Below are 20,685 nucleotides of genomic sequence, written 5' to 3' on the forward strand. Positions count from 1 at the left end.
CTCTTTCCTATGATGACTTTATATGGCTCTTAAGGCAACTGCTAAGCACCGCAGTGAGACACAACCCAAGATAAATGTAAACACAAACCCAAGCTTAATGAGCTTATCAGTGAAATACACAAAAGACAGACGAATAGACACTTTTAGTGTTGCACCTGAACATCAGTATACCACAGTGATGTATGTCAGGCAGTGATATATCCTTTCAGAATTCAAATAGTAATATTAGCTTGACATTTTAGCTGATTGACATTTCTGTGAAATATTCAATGCTATCAAGAAAGGGGAAAAGATATTCACAAATAAGTGAAATCTAATGTTATAGCCCACTTTCCTCTAAACACATTTTCCTGTCATCTTTGCAGTAACTTTTTACTTTTATATACTTTATTAATCCCTGAGGGAAATTCTGGTTTTGCACTTTGTTATTGAGAGGCATGCTACTCACACACATGGGCCCGAATCACACACACACACACACACACATGCACAAACAGAACCTGTGGACATGCATTAGTGGAGAGATGTCAGATTGAGGCTGAGCTGTTGGGGGTTTGGTGCCTTGCTCAAGGGCACCTCTGCAGTACTCAGGAAGTGACCTGGCACCTCTCCAGCAACCAGAACAACTTCCCTGCTTTGGTCTGAACCAGGACTTAAACAGGCCTCCCTCCAGTTCCCAACTAAAGTCCCTACAGACTACTGCAGCTAACAATAAGAGCAAAAAGATAATAAAGTTTTAAAGTTAATTAGATTTGGATCGACACTATTTATTTTGAATGAATTAAATCTTAATTTATTAAACAGTCTGATTAATAATTCAACAACAGACAGCTGAAGTCTTATCTTGCCGAGGCTGAGTTTAGAACTGATGCAGTACCACTTTTAGACAGTAGGAGGCATAGCACCATCAGTATGTCCACTCAGTGTTTTCAGTGGTCATGCACTCCGGTTCCTGTTTCCACTCTGATTCTGTTTGTCACAGTGAATCACAGATTGCAGTCACAACGTCCACAGCATCATCTGCTGAAATCACAGGTTGCCTCATACTTCCTGTTTCTGTCTCCTCAGTACGAATCCAAGAAGAGGATTTCAGCTGAAGAGGCGATGAAACATTCCTACTTCAGGCAGCTCGGGATGAAAGTTCACACACTCTCTGAAGGTGAACACACACACACACACACACACACACACACACACACACACACACACACACACACACACACACACACACACACACAACTCAAGTAATCTGCAATATGTGTCTTATTGGTCTTACTATTCCCTTTTTTTAAATAAAAAAGACGTTCCAATACACAGGAAGAGTCCAAAGAAAGTATTGGAGTACATAAAACAGTTAATGCAAATTATTAAGGACTAAAGTTCTGATGCTCTGCGTCTTCCTCAGAGTCAAACAGTACAGGGAAAGATTTGAAAAAGCTAAATATCCTCCTGCTCAGAGAGTCATCTCTCATTGGCTGATAAGTGGGAGGTAAGTAGACCAATACTGTGACAGCACTCGTGTAGCCATTTAATACTACAATCCATCCAAAGTGTGATAATATTTTCAATCTATACAATATTTACAAGAAGACAACGGTTAGAGACAGAGCAGAAAAGATTACACACAACATTTCAAAAAACATGAGAGGCTTAATTCCTCATGAGTCCGCATGGTTCCACTGTGTTGAGTGTGTTGAGCCTCTCTTCTCAGCAGTTTGTCAACAATGTCTCCCCCCCTCTCTCGGAGGGAGAGATTTTTGCAATGCCCCAAAACCGGAGGGAGACACAGCAGAAACATGGTTTGTAGTGTCATGCTAAACCTAAGTCTATGTTGTGGTTGCGGATGGCTGCTATTTGTTTGAAAATACATGTTTTAAGGGGATGTTTGGTCTGACCTTCATAGACCATCATGGACATTTCAGCATGTAGACAATGTGTGTGGTGCTGCAGGTCATGAATGAGTTGATGTTAAACATCTTAGCGGTATGTGGGTGATGGAAGTGTTTTGCGTCAGATGAGTTAGTGCAGTGGCCACACCAATAGAAGCCAGAAGGTGGAGCCGGCAACCAACCCCAAGAAAGGTGTACACAAATCTGTCCTTTAGTGAGCGGGAGCGGGCTCTTCTGAAGGAGGAGAGAGGGGTCAGCAATGTTTACTTGCAATGTTTTTTTATTTCACCTGCGATGGGAACCTGGTGGAAAAGCAGAGAGGTGGTGTTGTGTGGGTTGTCCAGGTGTGAGATTTGTGTGCTCCAGTACTTTCTTTGGACCTCTCTGTGTGAAGGAATCCATTGAAACACCTTTTTACTCCATCTGTGGAGGGGCTGAAGTGCAAGTGGACTGAATCTCCCCTGTGTTTTTTAGGTGTATCGATATTCACAATAAAAGAAGTGCAGCTGCAGAGAGACCCTGGCTACAGGAACTCCTCGTACCCAGAGTCAGGTAAGTGGGGAACACAGCAGACGCTTCAGCATTTAACCTTTTTACATCACTAAAACTCTTGTTAGATGATATTTGACGAGGTGGCAAAGACGGCTGGTAAAAGATGACAGGCTTCTTACAATCATATCATTTGTTACGACACAACACAAAACTATATGACACATGACGATATGATACCATATGCTGAAATTTGTCTTAATTGACAGTAAAACAACAAACAACAATTCACATGTAAACAGAGAAGCACATACCAGGAATAGAATAGATGTTTATAGAATAGATGTTTATTGCCATTTGCACAGGTACAGGGCAGTACAGGTACATTGGAATTCTTGGGAGAGCCTGACTGTAAGTGCCTTGTAAGGGTCAAGCTTTGAGCTTTGTCAGGGGTGCTGGTGGCCTAGTGGCTGGTGCGCACGTCCTATGTGCGGAGGCTCAAGTCCTTTAAGAGCGGGCAACCCGGGTTGGAATCCAGCCTGTGACTCCTGTCCAGCATATCATTACCTACTATATCTCTCCTTATGCACCTTATGTGAAAACGCCCTTAATTTCATAGTATCTTGATACAATGACAAAAAAGGCCTTCTTCTTCTTCTTCTTCTTCTTCTTCTTCTTCTTCTTCTGTACAGCAAAAGCATTATGGGTATTGTATTTTTGAGTCTTTCCTTTTTTCTTCCAGGTAACGGCAAGATCAACAGGAGGCAGAGCATGCTCTTCTAATGTCTCATGAAGAGGATGGCTGACTGTCCAACTTTATCATTTCCCAACAACCTCTCGCATGAGCCCACCTCCCCTCAGAGTGAACCCACCCCCCCTTTACCTGCACACACACACACACACACACACACACACACGCACACACCCCTCTGAGAGCGATGGACTCTGGGTTGATTCTTAAAGGAGACAGTGTTTATTTATTGGGGGTTGGGGTGAGGTTGAATTTTTTGCTGCTAAACTACTACTGTCTGTATTTAACACACAGTGTGTGTGCGTGTGCATGTGTGTCTGTGTGCGTATGCGTGTGTGTGTGTGTACAAGATGTGAACTCGAGACGCCATGCACAGTTGAGCAGTCAGTAAGGTTACGTTTGTTTTTCTGCTGACGATTCTCCGGCTTCATTTGAGTTTAGAATTCCACTGATGTTGATGTCGACGCTGTGATCCAAGTTGTTGTTCTCGTTTTGGTGCTTGGAGACTGAACGCTTCAGTTTCTTCAAGTTTTTTTTTTTGTTTCCTTTTATAAATATGTAAATCTATATATATTTGAAGTTTATGTTTTTGTTTTTTCTTCGAGCTTCCGTGACTGAACTCTCCAACATTTCCAGGTTTAAAAAGACTGGGACGATTTCATGCTCTCTTTTGAGGGCAAATCGGTTTCTCTGGATTCCTCTTTGACTTTCTTTTTTTTTTTTCCTGAAACATTTCCGTCAGACTCTTCTCCGGACACCCTGCTGCCCTCAGGGGGTTTGAAATGATGGTCAGAAAGCACGAGTGTGAGTGGATTGTGTTAACAGCTGTGAGTCCAAACAAACTGGAAGAACATAAAGACCAACTTTCAGGTCTTTTTGTCCTTGATCAGCAACGGGACCATGGCGAGGAGCAGTGAGGAGCAGAACAGTTGGGATGACGAGTAAAAGCACCAATGACAGAGGAGGAAAACTGGAGCTGAACAGGAAATCATGAGACGCCCCACAGGAAGCCAGCAGGCCTTCCCTAAACCTCTCACCAACTGCCAGGACTTCAATGCTTTTTGAAAAAAAATAATGCAAGCTACACTTTCCCGCTCTGTGTGTATTCAAAGATCTCACTGCAGTAACTCTTTTTATTAACTTGCACTTCAGTGTGTTTTTTTTTTTTGGAATCAGGGACCCGGGCCTCGACACGGCCGAGTTTACCCATCAGTATTAAGATGTGTTCTGTGTCTGTGACCTTTAACCTCTCCTTGTGAAATAACAGTGTCATTGTGGCATGTTTTTCTGAAGCAGGGGGGGAGAGATGGGATCGGGATGTGATATTCAAAAGCAAAAATGGTTATTTTCCTACTTGGTGTCGGAACCACTGCTCCAGCATTTGTACACAGGAAGAAAAAAAAAAAAAAAAAAGATTTCAAATTGAAATATTAGTCTTAACCACCCGCTGTGTTGTTTGCAACTGACAGTGATGCTACAGATGAAGCCGGCTGAGAAGTCTCACTTCTGTAAACTGCATGTTCACAGCGCCAAATGGATAGATCTCTGAAGTTTTATTTACAGACTTTTAAAACGTCTGCCCGTGTGCTTTGGATTCCTGATTTTATCAAGTTGCAGAACGTGTTTGTCTTATTCCTGTTGGCTGAACAGAGGTGTGCTCACTCCTTCTGCAGATATTTCTGGCGGCAATGTGATAGCAAAAGATGTTTTAAATTATGTAAAGGAATATTTTTGACATTTTCAGAAAAAACAGTCTTATTGGCCTTCTTGTGAAAAACTGGATGAGAGGATACTACTCTTACTGAATGCCTGTGCAGTAAATAAGCTATCTCCAGGGGCCTGATAGCTTAGCTTAGCTTAGCTTAGCTTAGCTTAGCACAGCTATGCCTGAAAGATATCAAATCTGCCATAACCACCTCTGAAACTAACAATAAAGCACATTTTATCACGTATGTTTATTTTTACAGAATTCTTAATGCAAAAGTGACACGTTGGGGTTTCTTAGAGGGGCACATCGTGGACTATGACTTGGCTGGGCACAGTAACGTCTTCAAGTCTCTAAGACACAATTGTATTATGGCAGCTAAGAAAAAGTCCTGAACTCAACCCCTGTGTTGATTAGTAAGATGTTTTGAGGTGCTTTGCAGGCAGATTTTTTAACTTTTAGATAAAACCAGGCTAGTTGCCAGCTCGGTCTAGTGGTCATGCGAAGCTAAGTTAAACAGCTCTCATCAAGTCCTCCTGTTTTATTTATTTTTTTACACACATAATTGAATTTCTCATCCAGATTTTGTCAAGCAAGGGAATGAGCTTGTTCGTTTAGAGCCGTACCCTCATGCTTTAAAGTGCATGGAAGAGAAATACATCATGGAAAAGGCAGATAGAGAGCGACTTCTACGCTCACAGTAGCAAAAAAAAAAAGTGAGTGCAGTGCAGTGCGTACGCTTCTGCTCTTAATAACATCAGGAATGCATTGAACAACCCGGGTTGAACATGTAAGAATGTGAGAAGATTTCTATCTCATTTCAGCTCTATTGTTCCACATCTACAGGAGAATTTCATTTGTGTCATCCGCTGAGGTTTAAAGGATTTCAGCAACACACGAGGTCTGTGTTAAACTACACTGATCAGGTAGAACAAGCTGAGAGCATCCATGTAATAAACATAGTACGACTTTAACACAGTTTGAAGCTAACAGTGGAATAATCCTGTTCACATACTGTGTCACTTATTATTCCAGGAGTTGAAAACAGTGGCAGAATTATTTGTAATGCTGCATTAATTGATTTTAAAAGCTCTGAATGTGCCCAAAATTTGGTCGATTGAAGTTAAAAACAAACTGTCACCTCAGAAAAACATCAAATCAGAGGTGTTTAAGAACCCAAATAACGAGGAAATGATGGTTTTAACGCAAAAAAAAAAAAACTCCATTATATTAATGGAAAACGTCCTGAATTACATTTATAGCCATTTGATTTCTCCCATGGTAGCTTTAAAAGGAGGCGTCCGGTTTCTAACTTTCATTTTGTACATCATGTTAATCTGTCTCCTGCAGGTTTGGATGCTTCTCTGAAACTTCACCACACAACAACAACAACAACAAAAGATGACTATTTTCTACGCATCAGATTTAAGGATGGAGTATTTTTCATTCTTAACTTCAAACTGTGTTTCTGCAAGAAGCAGTTTTTGTGACATGCGTGAAAGGAGATTTCTGCAACGGCTTAATATTTATCATTGTAAAACTGTAAAACTTTTCCAGATGTATGAATGACCTGAATTTATGTGAACATGTCTGAGTGTGTGTGTATGTGTGTGTGTGCCTGTTGCATGGAAGGCCTGCTGTGTTGTGAATTCGACCTCTCTGAAACACTGAGCTGCCAGTCAACAGTTGGTGTGTGACTCTTTTTACTGGAACTATTTATTTCTCATAACCATGGAAAGTAAATTTAATCTGTTTCATAAACTGTGTGTGCAGCAGTCATTCTCTGGGCGGGGAAAGAGTGTGTGTGTGTGTGTGTGTGTGCTTTCAAAAGAACGCAGTCACTCGGAAAAGTAATTAATTTTATTCCAAAAACAATAACAGTTCTCTCAACATACCAATAAAACGCAAGAAAAATCACTGAGAATATACTTCCATTAATTTCAGTATAAAAATAACAGGAGCTATTTTACAAAAAGAAAAAAGCTGTTGTGCAATCTTGACCTGTAAAACATGTTTTAGAGCTCAACACATTTAAGAAGTCTGACACTATCAAAGGCACCGCTGGTACTATACAAGCCTTTAAAGTACAGTGCATTTAAAAGAAAAAAAAAGTGAAACTATACAGAGATGACGAAACAAAAAAAAAGTTCACAGCGTTGATTCAAAGCATTGTAACAAAATGAGCTCAGCTTTTTGGCGCACTAGCTAGCAGCTAGCTTTGCTAGGAGTCAATGTCATTTAAAACAGTAATGGGGTATATACAAAACTTATGTTGGGGCTCAAAAATCATAAATGAGACACTACCAGTGGTTAAATGTCGAGGTGACGCCTAAAACTTTTTACATGTTGGTAAAGACGTAGCTAGAACAGGAATCGTGTAATCAAGCTGCTATCTGTCACAGACCTGTGTCGCCTAAAATCATTATATCATAAAAATTGAATTGGAATTATTTATATTTTCGGGAATATTTTTAAATAGACAAGAGAATTGCTACCACACTCAGTCAGTCAGTTGTATACAAAGAGCCACCAGCCGGTTAGCTTAGCAAAAAGACTGTAAACAGCTGCTTTCTAAATAACACATCATCTTTTGTGTTTGCTGTGTCTGTACATGATATGTATAAATGACAGGCTTCACAGTGGTATTATATTGTGACCGAGAACAGTAATTTTTGTTGTCATGGGAAACAGACAACTTTGTCTCCCTCATTAAACTACAATTTATGTTTTTAGATTTTTATGGAAGCCTTAAGAAAACGTACATCCATACATTTTATATTACACAGTTTTCCCGTGATTACGAGTACATTTCAGTTGTTTTCTCAAGGTTGCAACAACTCATTAATCTTATCTCAGGATAACAACGCTGGTTTTCCATTGTTAGTGCATTTCATGAGAAAGCGGCTGTAATTAACTCGTTATCACAGGAAAACAAAGAAATTTTACATGTATTGATGCATGTCTGCCAACGGCTTCTGTACATGTTTGCTCTATTACACAAATAAGCATTTTGAAGTAAAAAGTTAGACTTTTGTAACATGGGATCGAGCAATGCAACCTGTTGCCTGTATTCAAGGCTTAATGCTGAAATAAACAGTCTCCTGTCTGTATAAGGAACAAAAGCATACTTGTAAAAAAGTAAGTGTATTTTCTTATATTTTACAATAGTACACACTAAAAGAAGCCTAAAGGCACATTCTTTGTCAACTTAGTTGTATCATAATTCCAGACAAGTTTTCTTTTTGGAGGGGAAGAAAAAGACTGAAATTACATTCATGAAACTGCAAAAAAGTCTGTATCATTAAAGTGTAAATCAGGGGGGATGAGATGAGGTCTTCCCATGAAAAGTAATTCATCTTGAAAATAGGAAAGCACTAAATACACATTTAAAGAACACGAGTAGTACACTCAACAAAATTTCTTATGCAAATGTTCCTCTCAGAGAGCAAATCTTCAGAGTGAAGTTCCTGTTTCTTCATTTAAATGCTAAAGGAACAGGTTCAGGAGTGCTGCTGGACTGAGACGAGGTCCGACTCCTGTGTGGTTCATCATCTGAGTTTAAGGCTTGTTTGGTTTGGTCCTCTCTCTCTCTCTATCTCTCTCTCTCTCTCTCTCTCAGGACTTATGGGAGCTGGAGGAGAGCAGCAGGGGAGAGGACATGTCCAGGCTTGGAAAAGGCACAGGGAAGTGTCCATTCAGCAGTGTGGGGAACTGTAGAAGGATGGCAAAACAAAAAAATATTTAATTTATATGGATACTCCAGATGTTTACATAAATAAACACAGGCATGCTGTACACACATATACAAAGCACACACACATTTAACCAACATAAAATTAATGTGATACATAACTATATTTTATCTACCTACATGTGTTCACAAATAACACAAGTACTCTACCATCCTGCTGATGATACACTACATTAGAATGATTATTACTGCACAGGTGGGAGGGGCAAATGACTAACCAGTCCTCCCCCTTCCCTCGAAGCCAACAGGAAGTTGCCCCCTCTTCTTGTCTACGCCAGAACGGAAACATCTGTAGCTTATTTTTGAAACGCTTGCATACGGTGAATCACACATGAACCAACACACAAAGAACATTGTGAAACTTTGAGGTGTATTTGTAGGTGAGATCACTGACGATGCTATTGTTACGAGAAACACTGTAAATAAAGATGTCACAGGCGTAAAGGTAATTTTACATTGATCGCTAAGCTAGTGTTTTCTGTGAAAAGCAAATAAATAATAGTCTGTCCTTTGTTTCTTTTACTCCGGCCTGTCAGAACTCAAACCATCAGAGCTTGTTCCAAAAACACTTTTAACTTAATTATCCACAAGAAAATGTTTCCAGCACATAAACATTTAAATTGGCATTTTCCCCTGTATTTTCTGTATGAAAAACAACTCGTGTGTACTCTGAGACTTTTTTCCACTCCTATATTTAGAAGAAACAAATAATAAAATAAGGTAATTCAATCAAGCTTGTGAGACTTTTTAGTACTTTCTTCTTGTAGCTGCAAAAGCTGTAAGTGTATGACATTACACAAGTTTCACTGATTTTAGAAATACCTTTTAAAGGGGACATATTATGACAAATCCACTTCTACAGTGTTTTTGAACATATATTTGAGTAACCTGAGTGTCTACAGACCCACAAAATGTGAAATAAACCCATCCAGTCCTTTGTTTGTGGTCTGCATAAGTCTTACAACACAGAGAAAAATGCTCTGTTTCAAATTTGCTCTCCTTGTGATGTCACAGTGGGATTCTGGTTAAAAGAAATACCCTCCCCTCCCCTGATATCTCCCTCCATGGACTCCATCCCCAGCTTAGAGCTAAACTTTTGCGCAGAGCCACCATTTTTATTCTCGCTACAGAGGAGTGATATCTACAGGGAAAACTCGGGGGGGGGGGGGGGGGGGGGCTCATTGCATTTAAAGAGACACACACACCAAAACGGAGCGTTCTGAGAGAGCTGGTTTATACAGGGTCACAAACCTCCTCTGGTGCTTGATTCATGTTATATTTTGACCAAAGCACAGCACAGATGTTTCATTTAGACCACAGGGGACTGTTTGAAAAGGTGGGAAAGGGGGATAATATGTCCTCTTTAATTGGTCATTTTTGTAAGAATGTGTTACAAATTGCCTCAGTTTAAAATAGGCTATATGCTAAGTTAGGATTGTTTCAGGGTGATCCTATGTTTTCTGAGAAATATTGAAAGGTCTAACAAACTTTTCCAACTTGGCAACATTTTGCACGGTCTGGTTGGGTTTTAGGAAAAGAGCAGAATTTTTAACCACTGGCCCAAGCTCAACTTACTCTGCCATTGTTTTTGTAGGCACGCAAAAAGGTATAACTGTGAATTCACTGCAGGGGAAAATCATCTAAAGCTGAGTCTTTATACAACAATAGAAAATGTGTGTGCATGTTTGTGTGTCTTACCTGGAAGAGGGGTGCATGGCTCTGGAGTTGGGCAGGGCTGAGGGGCCCCACTGGACTCATGCTGGACCAGAAATGGATATTAGAGAGTAGATGACTGGGAGTGAGCACCAGACCAGACGGAGTCTACATCGAAAAAAACCCACCAGAATTAAATGTCAGAGGATAAATACACCAGGATGGAAATGATGCTGTTTATTTTGGCTATCAGACCTAAGTGCTGTTCATAGTGTGCGGGGAAGTTGTCAAATCGTTAAGTCTCACCAGAGAGCTCATAGCCAAGCCTGCCCTCTAGTGAACTTGGGTCTACCAGACAGATTGACTTGGCAGGCTGACACAATGCAGGTCAGGAAGCTCCGCTCATGCAGAATTCATGAGATGCATTTCCTTCTGTCTCGACTTTCTAATGCCTCTCCACGTTCAACTAAGGTCAGTTTTGTTTTCTCTGGTTCTGTCATGGGCTAGATAGGAACATCAAAGAACAGGAACAACTTCAGTTTCGTCGCCTGAGGTTTTATCTTACTGCATTGATAAGTACAACCAATGAGTTTTATTCTGCTTTAAAAATCATCTTTAGGTTATACCTGTGTTGCATATCATTCCCAACTTCATTTTCCTTCATCCCCATCATCCACATATATAAAATATTTCTAATAACGGCATAAAATGAACCTGAAAACAAAAGTTTATGTGGTTTTCATTGCAGGAAGCAGTTTGAAAAATGTTCTCACAAGAAATACGGGGTTTCCTTCAGACTATATCTCATGGTCAGTACATTTTTAAGTCTGGACATTTTTCTCTGCCACATGTTCTTGGTTTCATCACTCTGTAACTGGTATAAAACAGTTTCAATAGCATTTTTCACACATACTGTACACTCCTGAAATTTCCCGACAGACCGCCCCTGAAATCCATAGATGGTCAATAGATGTCGGAAATGACAAGCGAAGCAACAGAGTTCAGCGCCTTGATGATAGTTTTCGCCTTTATGTCAACGCTACATTCAGTTGACAAATTCACAGTATCAACAAAAGAGCGAGGGAGTGGGGGACAGAAAATATAATGAGAAAGGTTTAATGACATGCATGGAGATTGGCAAAGGTAGTGCGCCGGTAGCAGCTTAAAAACCGTTTAACCCACTCCCACTCCCACACGGGGAATTTTCCTGAATATTTCCCTCTGCGTTCAAATTTACTACAGTAGGGAGCTGGCAGGAAAAGAATTCAGGTAAAGTCTGGATGAAGAATTTGGCAGTTTGCGTTTACACATGCAGCTTACCAGGAGTTATAAATAAGTGAAAACACTTAATGTTTTGATGGGTATTCCTGATTAATCTCAGTGCTTGAGCAAGATACCAGTTAAGGCCACACAAAAAAAGCAGCAGCTGACACCACCTGGACAACAACAGCAGCTTCATTAATGAACAAAACCTGGAACCACATCTGCACTCTGGTGAGTTCTGTATAAGGTCCTGGTTACTCTTCCACAACTCAGGTGTTTCCTCAAAAACTCAATCATGCAAAAGGTTCAGTGATGAGTTACCGCTTTAGCACGCACTGATATTTTCCGTTAATTCTGTTCTGTAAACTCAGCAGCCCGTCATTGCTCATGTTGGATCAAAGTGTCGACTGAATGTAGGCAGACTGTCCTCGTTTGGTCAGTGTGTTGTTGCCAGTGACTCAGGAGCGTCAGGAACATATGGCTTCACTTATGAACCTCCTCCCTCCCTCGATCGCCTCCTCCCCTCTTTCCGCTCACCTCTTTCCATCTCCTCCCAGTCTGCAAGCTTAACTTTCCTCATCCCTGAAACACACTGTCCTTCTCTTTTCTCCCCGTCCACTCCACTCGCCTAAAAAAACACCAGTGTTTACAGTACACTGTGTGAGTGTGCTGCTTTAATTACATGTGTCGTGTGTCATTATTGTACCTGTGCGGTGAGGAAGGCAGGGGTCATGGACCCTGAAGGCAGCGCTGGGCTGTTGAGTGCTATGGAGACCAGGTCATTTCCTGTCAGGAGGAGAGGGGAGGCGGAGATTTCCAAGCCTTTGGGTTTTCTCGATCTCAAAGGTAAGTTATTTGCTAGTCCCCTCCTCTCTGGTGTCGACGTGCTCTGTGACCTCAATCTCTCCCTCTGACCAGATGACAGGTTCAGGGGCTGAGCGCTGTACTCCAGCTCATCAGTGTCTGTGCTCAGGCAACGTCCCCTCCACAGGCTGTGGGCGGGGCTTTGTGGTGGTGAGGAGGAGCAGGAGGAAGAGCGGGCCTGGCGAGGCGATGGCCTGGAGGAGTGGGACGTCTCGGAGGAGGACGGGGGAGGGGTGGGAGGAAGGGAGGAGTGGCCTCGGTTTGTCATGAATCGGATGACAGAGGAGCTGTCGTCATGCCGATCAGATCTGGGCTCCTCTTTTATCAGGTGGTGCGGCTCTAAGGAGTGCTGCAAGGAGCTGACGGTGAAGGAGGAGTACAGGCCCGACTGGAGGTATTGGTTTCTCCCTCCCCCGTCCTCATCGTCAGCCTCAGGCTCTGACGTCGCACCTCCTCCCTCCTCACTGCTGCGTCCCAACTCCACCACCGCAGGGTCCATCTTCAGAATCTCCGGGAACGACACAAACTTGTAGACGAACTTCTGGCCGATCACCTTCTTTATGATGTTCTGCAGAAGAAACAAGACCAGTTTGTCATGTTAAGCCCTTTTCTAATATCTTAAAACACCATCAAATAAATGAAGTACTTCAAAACTGTTATCACGTGTAAGTCACCTACTTTGTCGTAGTAGTAGCGCAGAGCTCTGCTCAGCTTGTCATAGTTCATGTTGGTCTTGTTCTTGCGCAGCCCCCACAGCTTGGCCACTTCCTCTGACTTAAGCAGCTTGAACTCGCCGTCGCTGGACGTCCAGCAGATGAGATGTTTGTGGCTTTGGTCGATCAGCAGCTGCAGCAGGAACTGCCAGAGAGTGATTGAACTCTCCATGACAGGATGCCACCAGAAATACCAGAGACAGGCAATCTGTAGAGGAGAAGCAGGAGTTAAATGAGCAATTCATAAACTGTGCATCGTCTATTGTTTTGTTTTTTAACCTTTGGAATGCTTTATGACACAGATCACAAAGAGGACTGTTCTTTGGGTAAAAAAAAAAAAGAGCTGTTGAAAAATGTGTTGCATCTTCAAGAAGTGGATCAAGAGATGGTGGGACTGAAAGGACATATTTCCAACCATCGATTTTCTTTGTCGTATCCCTGCAGGGTCAAGGTCGCAGCAGACTTATGGGGTTTTCACAGATGTTTTTCAGGAGTGAGCTTCAGGACAGCCTCCCCCTGAAATCATCCAAAGCTGTTATTCACACATGTCCCTCACAGCGTGAAGTTTTGAGAGGACGGGGTATCAGGAGGTAAGACGTGGCGTAAAAAAAAGGCGCCGCAATAGTCTGTTTACAAGATATCCTGAATGGCCGGCGAGGCAGAGTCAGACACTATATGACACTTTTAATCCTAGTATCAATGCTGGGTTTAATTGGAGTCAACCACAGTTTGAACAAATGTGTGAAGAAGAACAAACAGGTGAGTAGAAGAAAGGACGACGAAGCTGCCGTTGTACCTACAACATGAGAATCACACTGGTCACAAACCGATCTCGTGATATGAACATCACCCCTTTCACTCTCACATGGTGAACTTTCCTGACCAACTTCACTCAGACATTTCACAAGGAAGCTAACATGAAGAGTCTGGTTAAAGACAGGGGCGCAGATTTTGGCCATTTACATTCACACATGCAGCTCATGTAGAAAATGTCAGGATTAGAAAGTTAGTTCAGCGATCTCTCTCCCCAAACTATGTTTTTTAGCTCCTCAGAATCCTGAAGAGTTCGCCGGCAGAAAGAGATACATAATTCTTTTAGGGTTTAGCCTTTCTTGGTTCCTTACTAGTTCCAGTAAAATCCTCAACAGGAAGGTGAAGCATCCTTTAAAGATGCCCGCATTACCTCATCTTTCTGGCTCCTGTGGATACAGAGCAGCAATGGTTTACCCCCATGCTCCCTCCAGATGTCTGAGCTCCTCACCAACCCTCATTTGAGTGGCTAAAAACCAAACGCGTATCCTTCTCTCTAATCTTCTAGTTTGAAGAATTTTGAAAATTGAAGGGGCATCAGAAGAAAAAAAATCTAAAAACAACAGTGACATATCTTCAAAGTATTGACCTTCATCTTTCACTTCAAGTCGGACATGAACAACAAAATCTTTGTTGTTTCACATTTAACACATTTTGTACGGCTTCAAAATAAGATGTGTAGAAATGTGTGAACACACTTGGGGCGTCGGAAGCTGAGTGGTTAGTGCGTGCGCCCCCATGTACGGAGGCTGAAGTCCTCCAAGCAGGTGGCCCGGGTTCAAATCCGACCTGTGGCTCCCTTCCAGCATGTCTGTCCCCGCTCTCTCTCTCTCTCTGCACTGTCCTATCTCTAAATAAATAATAAACCTTTATAAAGCTTAACACACTTAATGTGAGGATTTTTGAGTTTTGGTCACAGTTTAAAGTAGTGTGAACTTGAGTTAGCTATTCGAGTCAATGCTAACAGTCGCTATCTCGCATTCAATATTATTCATGTGACACGTAGTTCCCTGAGCAATACTTACTTCTGTTTAAAAATCCTTTTGTTAAAGTCTCACATCGTAAATTAAACTGAAATTCAGGATGTTGTAATTTTTCAGCCATTCTTGTTTTGGGAATCAGACACCACTGAGGACGTAATAAGAAGGGAGGGAAAACATAAAGAACGAGATGGTCATAGAGAAGCTGGGATCCCAAACAGTGACCCTTTGATGCAAACTCCACCAAAAACCACAAGAACAACAACGCTGGCCATGCCCACCTCTTCTTCTCTGACTGGGACTTTCCTGCGCCCCAAAACCCCCAACAACACAAACACCTGAACAACACTGAAGAGTCTTTGAGACTTTACAGCACATTGAGTTTCCTCTTTGTTACTAAATACTAAGTTCCTAGAATAAAACAAGTCATCCATTCCTAACACTTATGACCTCATGCTCATTGACTCACAGAACATAGCTGCTTACAGAAGCAGTAAAAGTGTGAGGGAAGACCCAACATTGATCATAAGTCCATCCATCCATCCATCCATTATATTAAATCGCTTGTCCTGTTCAGGGTCACGGGGGGCCTGGACATGATCCCCGCTGTCATTGGGCGAGAGGCGGGGTTACACCCCAGTCGATCATTGGGCGTGATTATAAGTTAGGTTTGTTCATATCTTGTGACATTAAAGGCCAAAGCACAAGATAAAAAATACTTTTCATACAAAGAAGAAGACTTGGTCCCATGTCTTCATAAGTGAAGTCGATATCAAAGTGAGTTAAACCTGCATTGTCCCTGATTAGGGGTTAGGGTTGATCAATTGTAGGTTAATTGTCCATATGGGTGAAACCAAAAATATGAAAGCAGGGCATGTTTTAGGGTGTGCCTACACGTGACAAAGTCATCACCATGGCAACCTGTCATCCAGAGTAGAAGTGAAGCGATTCATATTCACCCTCTTCTCTGAATATACTCACTTCTGGATCAACAACAAAAAAAAGAAAAGAAAAAAAGATGGTGGCATCAAAAAGGCTCAACTTTGAAGTTCCAAAAACAGAAGTCAAGAGATCAAAGCAGCTACATCCACTTCCTATTTGCAGTCAGTGAGTTGAACATATAGTAGACTGTATAAAGAATGGACAGCTCAAGAAAATATTTAGAGCTCCTCTTGTTGACTGGCTGCAGTATAGCTCATAAGCCCCGCCTCCTGTAAAAACACATCAAATCAATTTTTCTCAAACAGGGTTTCTATCATGATAGTTCTTATACTGATTTACTTGTATATCCAAGTGTTCCTCTTGTCAAAGAAGTGTGCTTTGAATTAGGTATTTTAGATGTTGTGCCATAATTGACAGCTCTGTTTAATATTCAGCTCCCGCAGTATTCTCTTCCAAATGACGAGGTTGGAGGAGGAACAGCAAGAAGAAAACATAACGCAAACTACAACAAGAGGCATTGAACTTTCCGTATCAGTGAGTGTCTGCTTCAAAACTGACACAAGAATCTGTTCTTCTGGTGAAGTTACTGTAAATGTATGCTTCGGTAAGCAGAAGATGCAGGATGTCAAAACCACAGCTCCACGAGCCAGTTCCCTTCTGCTCATGTCGTCACCAGTGCAATATGTCAGCGCTCGTCACGGGGGGGGGGGGGTAGTTTGGCTTCAATTTTGTACAACAGAAGTAGATGTGTTGCCCATATTTATGCTTATGGTTGCACACCTTAAATCTGAGTCTTTTTTTTCCTTTAATTGAGCCATTTGAGTATCAATTTTGAGGGATATCATAATCAGTCAAGATTTTTTTTGAAGCAGTCATTCTAACTTGAAAAAGGCCTTTAAGTTCACTTTTTAATGTTATTCCACCTTTATGTTTGCCTTGTGTGTGTGACAGAGAGAAGCGGAAGAGAGGGCCAGACGTTGGTTGATTCTCTGGGTGTTTCCATGGTGATAAAACAGGATGTGGTCAGTGACCTTCTGCCAAGACAAGCATGGGCCCGACCAACGTGTTTACCTGAAAACCACCGACTGCCTGTGAGAGTCTGCCGGTCTGTCTGTCTCCGTCTTCTTTACTCTACCGCACTCCCTTCAAATCACAAGCAGGAAATACTTGCTGATGAAAGGAAAACAACACGTTCCTCATTACAACCTGATCTAATTTGCAACCATGACATTATGACAGCAGAGACTTTGCAGCTGCATCGGAAATCACCATGGAAACCAATTCTGCCTCAATAAAGAAAAGTCCTATGAGCCAGACACCAAAGGTTATGGTTGCTCTGTCTAACTTTTTTTTAATAACAATGCCAAAATAATCTACCACTCCCTTTTCAAATACAGCGTGCATCGGAAACCATCTTAGCAGAGACGGGAAAGTGTATGTGGGGGCAAAAAACAATGATCCATCACAACGGATGCAAAAACAAATGCATGTCCTTGCTTCCTTTTTCCTGCACGTGTGTGCGTGTGTCAAGCGATGGACACACTGTAGTGCTGTCTGTTATCTAAATGAGGACTTCCTGTCATTCAGCTTCAGGGGCGTCTTCCTGGAGAAAGGCCATCCCTCTGTGAGAGGTATGGCTTTCCTGTCACCGGGAACCAACAGGATCACACACACATGTGCTCACACACACACACACACACACACACACACACACACACACACACACACACACACACACACTTATTTTTGTATTAGGTAAGTTTCTAATTGTTATCATAGGCGGATGCAAGGGTTGTCTTCTAAGAGCAACATCTGCGTCCGCACCGACACAAACACACACACACACACACACACACACACACACACACACACACACACACAGCAGTTCAACAACAACATATGGATAATGCATCTACATCCTGATGTCATTCATTTGATCTAATGTCTTACTCTAACAAAATGTGGACTGAAATCAAAAAGAAAAAGGATTTTTTGGATTGAATACATGAAGAATAACGCAGTCTGAACTGCAGTATAACACCTCAAAGAGACAATCTGAACTCTCTCGCACACATTTTGTAAGTTTAGTTGACAAGAAATACAGTAACCCAATCCCCCTCCTCGGATATGAATCAATCAGATAGAAAGTGCAGTGTACTTTCGACACTCCGCATGTCAAATCCAATAGAAGAACAAAACCAACATTTAGGTGTGCATGACTGTACATTCATTTTCTCTGAACAATTGTTCTCATTTTTTGCAATATGTGCATGTGTATTAAGAGGGTAAAGAGGTTCTGCTGGAACTCAAACGAACTCTTTGTTTTGTTCCAGTGACTCATTTTCAAGATGTTGTCTGCTGCCAGCTTCAATCCGGAAGCGCATGGCAATTAGTCTACGAGGTCCAGACAAACCAGAAAGTCTACTACTGGATATTTAAAGGAGCCGCAAATCATTTTTTCCACTGCAGCCGGTCCACTAACCTCTTTTCGCTCTTTCTTTTTCCAAAATGTATCCGGACAAAACTGGACAAAACTGTACGCGCAGTGTTTGCGCCAATGCCATGAACGCACAAAGCTCGAATACCTTTTACGCGCAGGTTTAACACTTTACGCGCTGCTTCAATGTAGTTTTGAAGTTATGGTGTATTTGAACTTGCTCGTGATTGAGAAAATACAACAACTGCAAATGTTTATACGCTACTGCTTCTCTGTTAAGCACGAATTCCTTTTGAAAGTTGTAAGTTGAAGGTATTGTAAACTTGCACCTACCCAGCTGTGGATGTAACTGCTCCGATGTCCGTCTGTCCTGCCTGATGTTTCTGATTGTGCCTTAAAGCTGTGTGTGTGTGTATCTATGGAACCCCATGCTGCTGCTGCTGCTGCTGCTGCTGCTGCTGCTGCTGTCTGAAAGCGGATCCGCAGCTTTTCTCTGTCCTGCCTCAGAGCAGGAAGTCGGGACGCTCAGACGGAGAACCGGCGCACTTCCTTTGGTGCTGTATTCCCGTCTGTGTAAACACACACACACACACACACACACACACACACACACACACACACACACACACACACACACACACACACACACACACACACACACACACACACACAATCTCTATTTCCCATAAACACACTCCCTCTTAAACCACTCACTCGCACACGCACAAAGATACTTTTTTCAGAACTGCACACACACACACACACACCTTTAATTACACTAGGTCTCTCTCTCTCTCTCTCTCTCTCTCTCTCTCTCTCTCACACACACACACACACACACACACACACACACACACACACACACACCAATATTGCAATTCCGACAAAACTCAGCAGTGAGCCAACTGACAACTGACGTCATTCTGTTCCTGCTCACCGGGAGGGTTCCTGTTCCTGTACAACACACACACACACACACACACACACACACACACACGCACGCACACAGATATAGGTCAAGTTCGGGCATTTCATTACACTGCTCTGACAGCTAAAGAGCACCAAAACTACAATAAACTGTATGGATTTAAAAATCAATTGAACGTATTTTTTTACCTAATGCCCCCCCCCCCCCCCCCCCCCTTCTTTTTTAAATGTCTCCTCTCTGGTTTTGCTGCCTATTGTTCCTACCCGATCAGACAGTTATCTTTTTTGAAGTAAAAACATTTAATTGGCTGCAAGATAAAGAATAGATATGATTGAAAATTCTGGTTTATTTAGTTCTGTGGCGTGAGCATCAGTAGACCTACCGCAGTAAGTTTTGTAGTGAAGGCACTTTCAAAGATTGTCTACGTTTAAGACGATGAACCAAACAACGGTAAAAATGTGTCACCCATCGCAACTTCTGCAAATCTCTATCTCCAAAACCTTTTGCAAGAGTAAAATCTGCTGACCTATGACGCACATGACCTCACCTTAGAAACTTTTATCCCAATGTGACAGACATAGCAAAAATAATAATTACATTTGAACAGTTATTAGGTTATGGTGTTGAGTTTTGTAGCAGAGACGGCAGTACATGATAAAGATAAAGATAAGATAAAGATAAACTTTATTGATCCCCCATGGGCGAAATTTTTGCGTTACAACAGCTCAAGAAAACAGGAAACAGGAATATAATTACTAAAAATAACAAGAAGTTAAAAATCAAACATATTTACATCAGTTAAATAAAGGGAGAAAAAAATACAATAATAGAATAATACAAAGTATGTACACTTCCACTTGTGGAAAGAGTTATTGTTATTAAAAACACACACAGTGTGTAGCATTATTGTTATGAGTGGTGATGCTGTTAAAGAGTCTGATTAAACAGTCTGATGGCAGATGGGATGAACGACCTGCAGTAGCGCTCTGTCTTGCAGGGTGGGTGTCTCAGTCTGCTGTTGAAGGAGCTGCTCAGGGCCCCCACAGTGTCATGCAGGGGGTGAGAGGGGTTGCAACACAGATCGGTGTCTTTACTGATTGATATGGACTGTGTTGTGGACACAAGCCAGTGTTTCATCCAACTATGTACCATGGACCATCCTGATTATTTGTGCGTGTAAATGTGGGCTCAAAGGCCATGTCAGCATGTGATGTTTTCTTGATATCTAAGTTGAAGGAAAACATTGCATATTTTAACTCATACTCAGCAATTTGGTCTCCCAAAAAGGTAATTTAAAGCAAGAGACATATTAAAATGAAACGGTCAGAGTGTATGCAGCATGAACATACTTGTGCACGTTGTCACACAGGCTTTTTCTAAATGTGTAACTCCCTTTTTTTCTCCCTTGTTGATATGATCAGAGACATATTCCAAATGTCCAAAGAGCTTACGTCAGAGCCATGGAAATATAATACAACTGTATGAACTATAATCCCCACCGCTTCTTTAA

The 20,685-nt window shown here is 41.8% G+C and overlaps 2 protein-coding genes across 5 annotated transcripts in view; one reads left to right on the top strand and one right to left on the bottom strand.

The window, feature by feature from the left end:
- cdk17 (cyclin dependent kinase 17) overlaps positions 1 to 6,751 on the top strand; it is a 53,137-nt gene extending 46,386 nt beyond the window's left edge. Inside the window, exons 15-17 of the mRNA XM_061030220.1 lie at positions 1,069 to 1,159; positions 2,364 to 2,441; positions 3,121 to 6,751. Of these exons, the coding sequence (XP_060886203.1) occupies positions 1,069 to 1,159; positions 2,364 to 2,441; positions 3,121 to 3,161 (210 nt within the window). The 3' untranslated portion in view covers positions 3,162 to 6,751. The remainder of the gene's footprint in view (positions 1 to 1,068; positions 1,160 to 2,363; positions 2,442 to 3,120) is intronic.
- Positions 6,680 to 19,305, bottom strand: elk3 (ETS transcription factor ELK3). Of its 4 annotated transcripts, none has more exons than XR_009666054.1 (6): positions 18,581 to 19,303; positions 13,044 to 13,286; positions 12,208 to 12,933; positions 12,039 to 12,129; positions 10,284 to 10,406; positions 6,680 to 8,545 (listed from the first exon to the last, which is right to left on the bottom strand). XR_009666054.1 is itself a non-coding variant. In XM_061030221.1 (6 exons), the coding sequence occupies exons 2-6, from the start codon at positions 13,248 to 13,250 to the stop codon at positions 8,450 to 8,452; spliced, it is 1,203 nt and encodes a 400-aa protein (XP_060886204.1). In that variant the 5' UTR covers positions 13,251 to 13,286; positions 18,581 to 19,298; the 3' UTR covers positions 6,680 to 8,449. The 4 variants fall into 4 exon arrangements, 2 of the variants coding, with proteins under 2 accessions (XP_060886204.1, XP_060886205.1); XM_061030221.1 differs by lacking the exon at positions 12,039 to 12,129 and adding an exon at positions 8,804 to 8,854 and having other exon boundaries at positions 18,581 to 19,298; XR_009666055.1 differs by lacking the exon at positions 6,680 to 8,545 and adding an exon at positions 8,837 to 8,854 and having other exon boundaries at positions 18,581 to 19,305.
- Positions 19,306 to 20,685: the final 1,380 nt, after the last annotated feature.

Source organism: Labrus mixtus, chromosome 22 (genome assembly GCF_963584025.1).
Source record: "Labrus mixtus chromosome 22, fLabMix1.1, whole genome shotgun sequence".
NCBI classification, from domain to species: domain Eukaryota; kingdom Metazoa; phylum Chordata; class Actinopteri; order Labriformes; family Labridae; genus Labrus; species Labrus mixtus.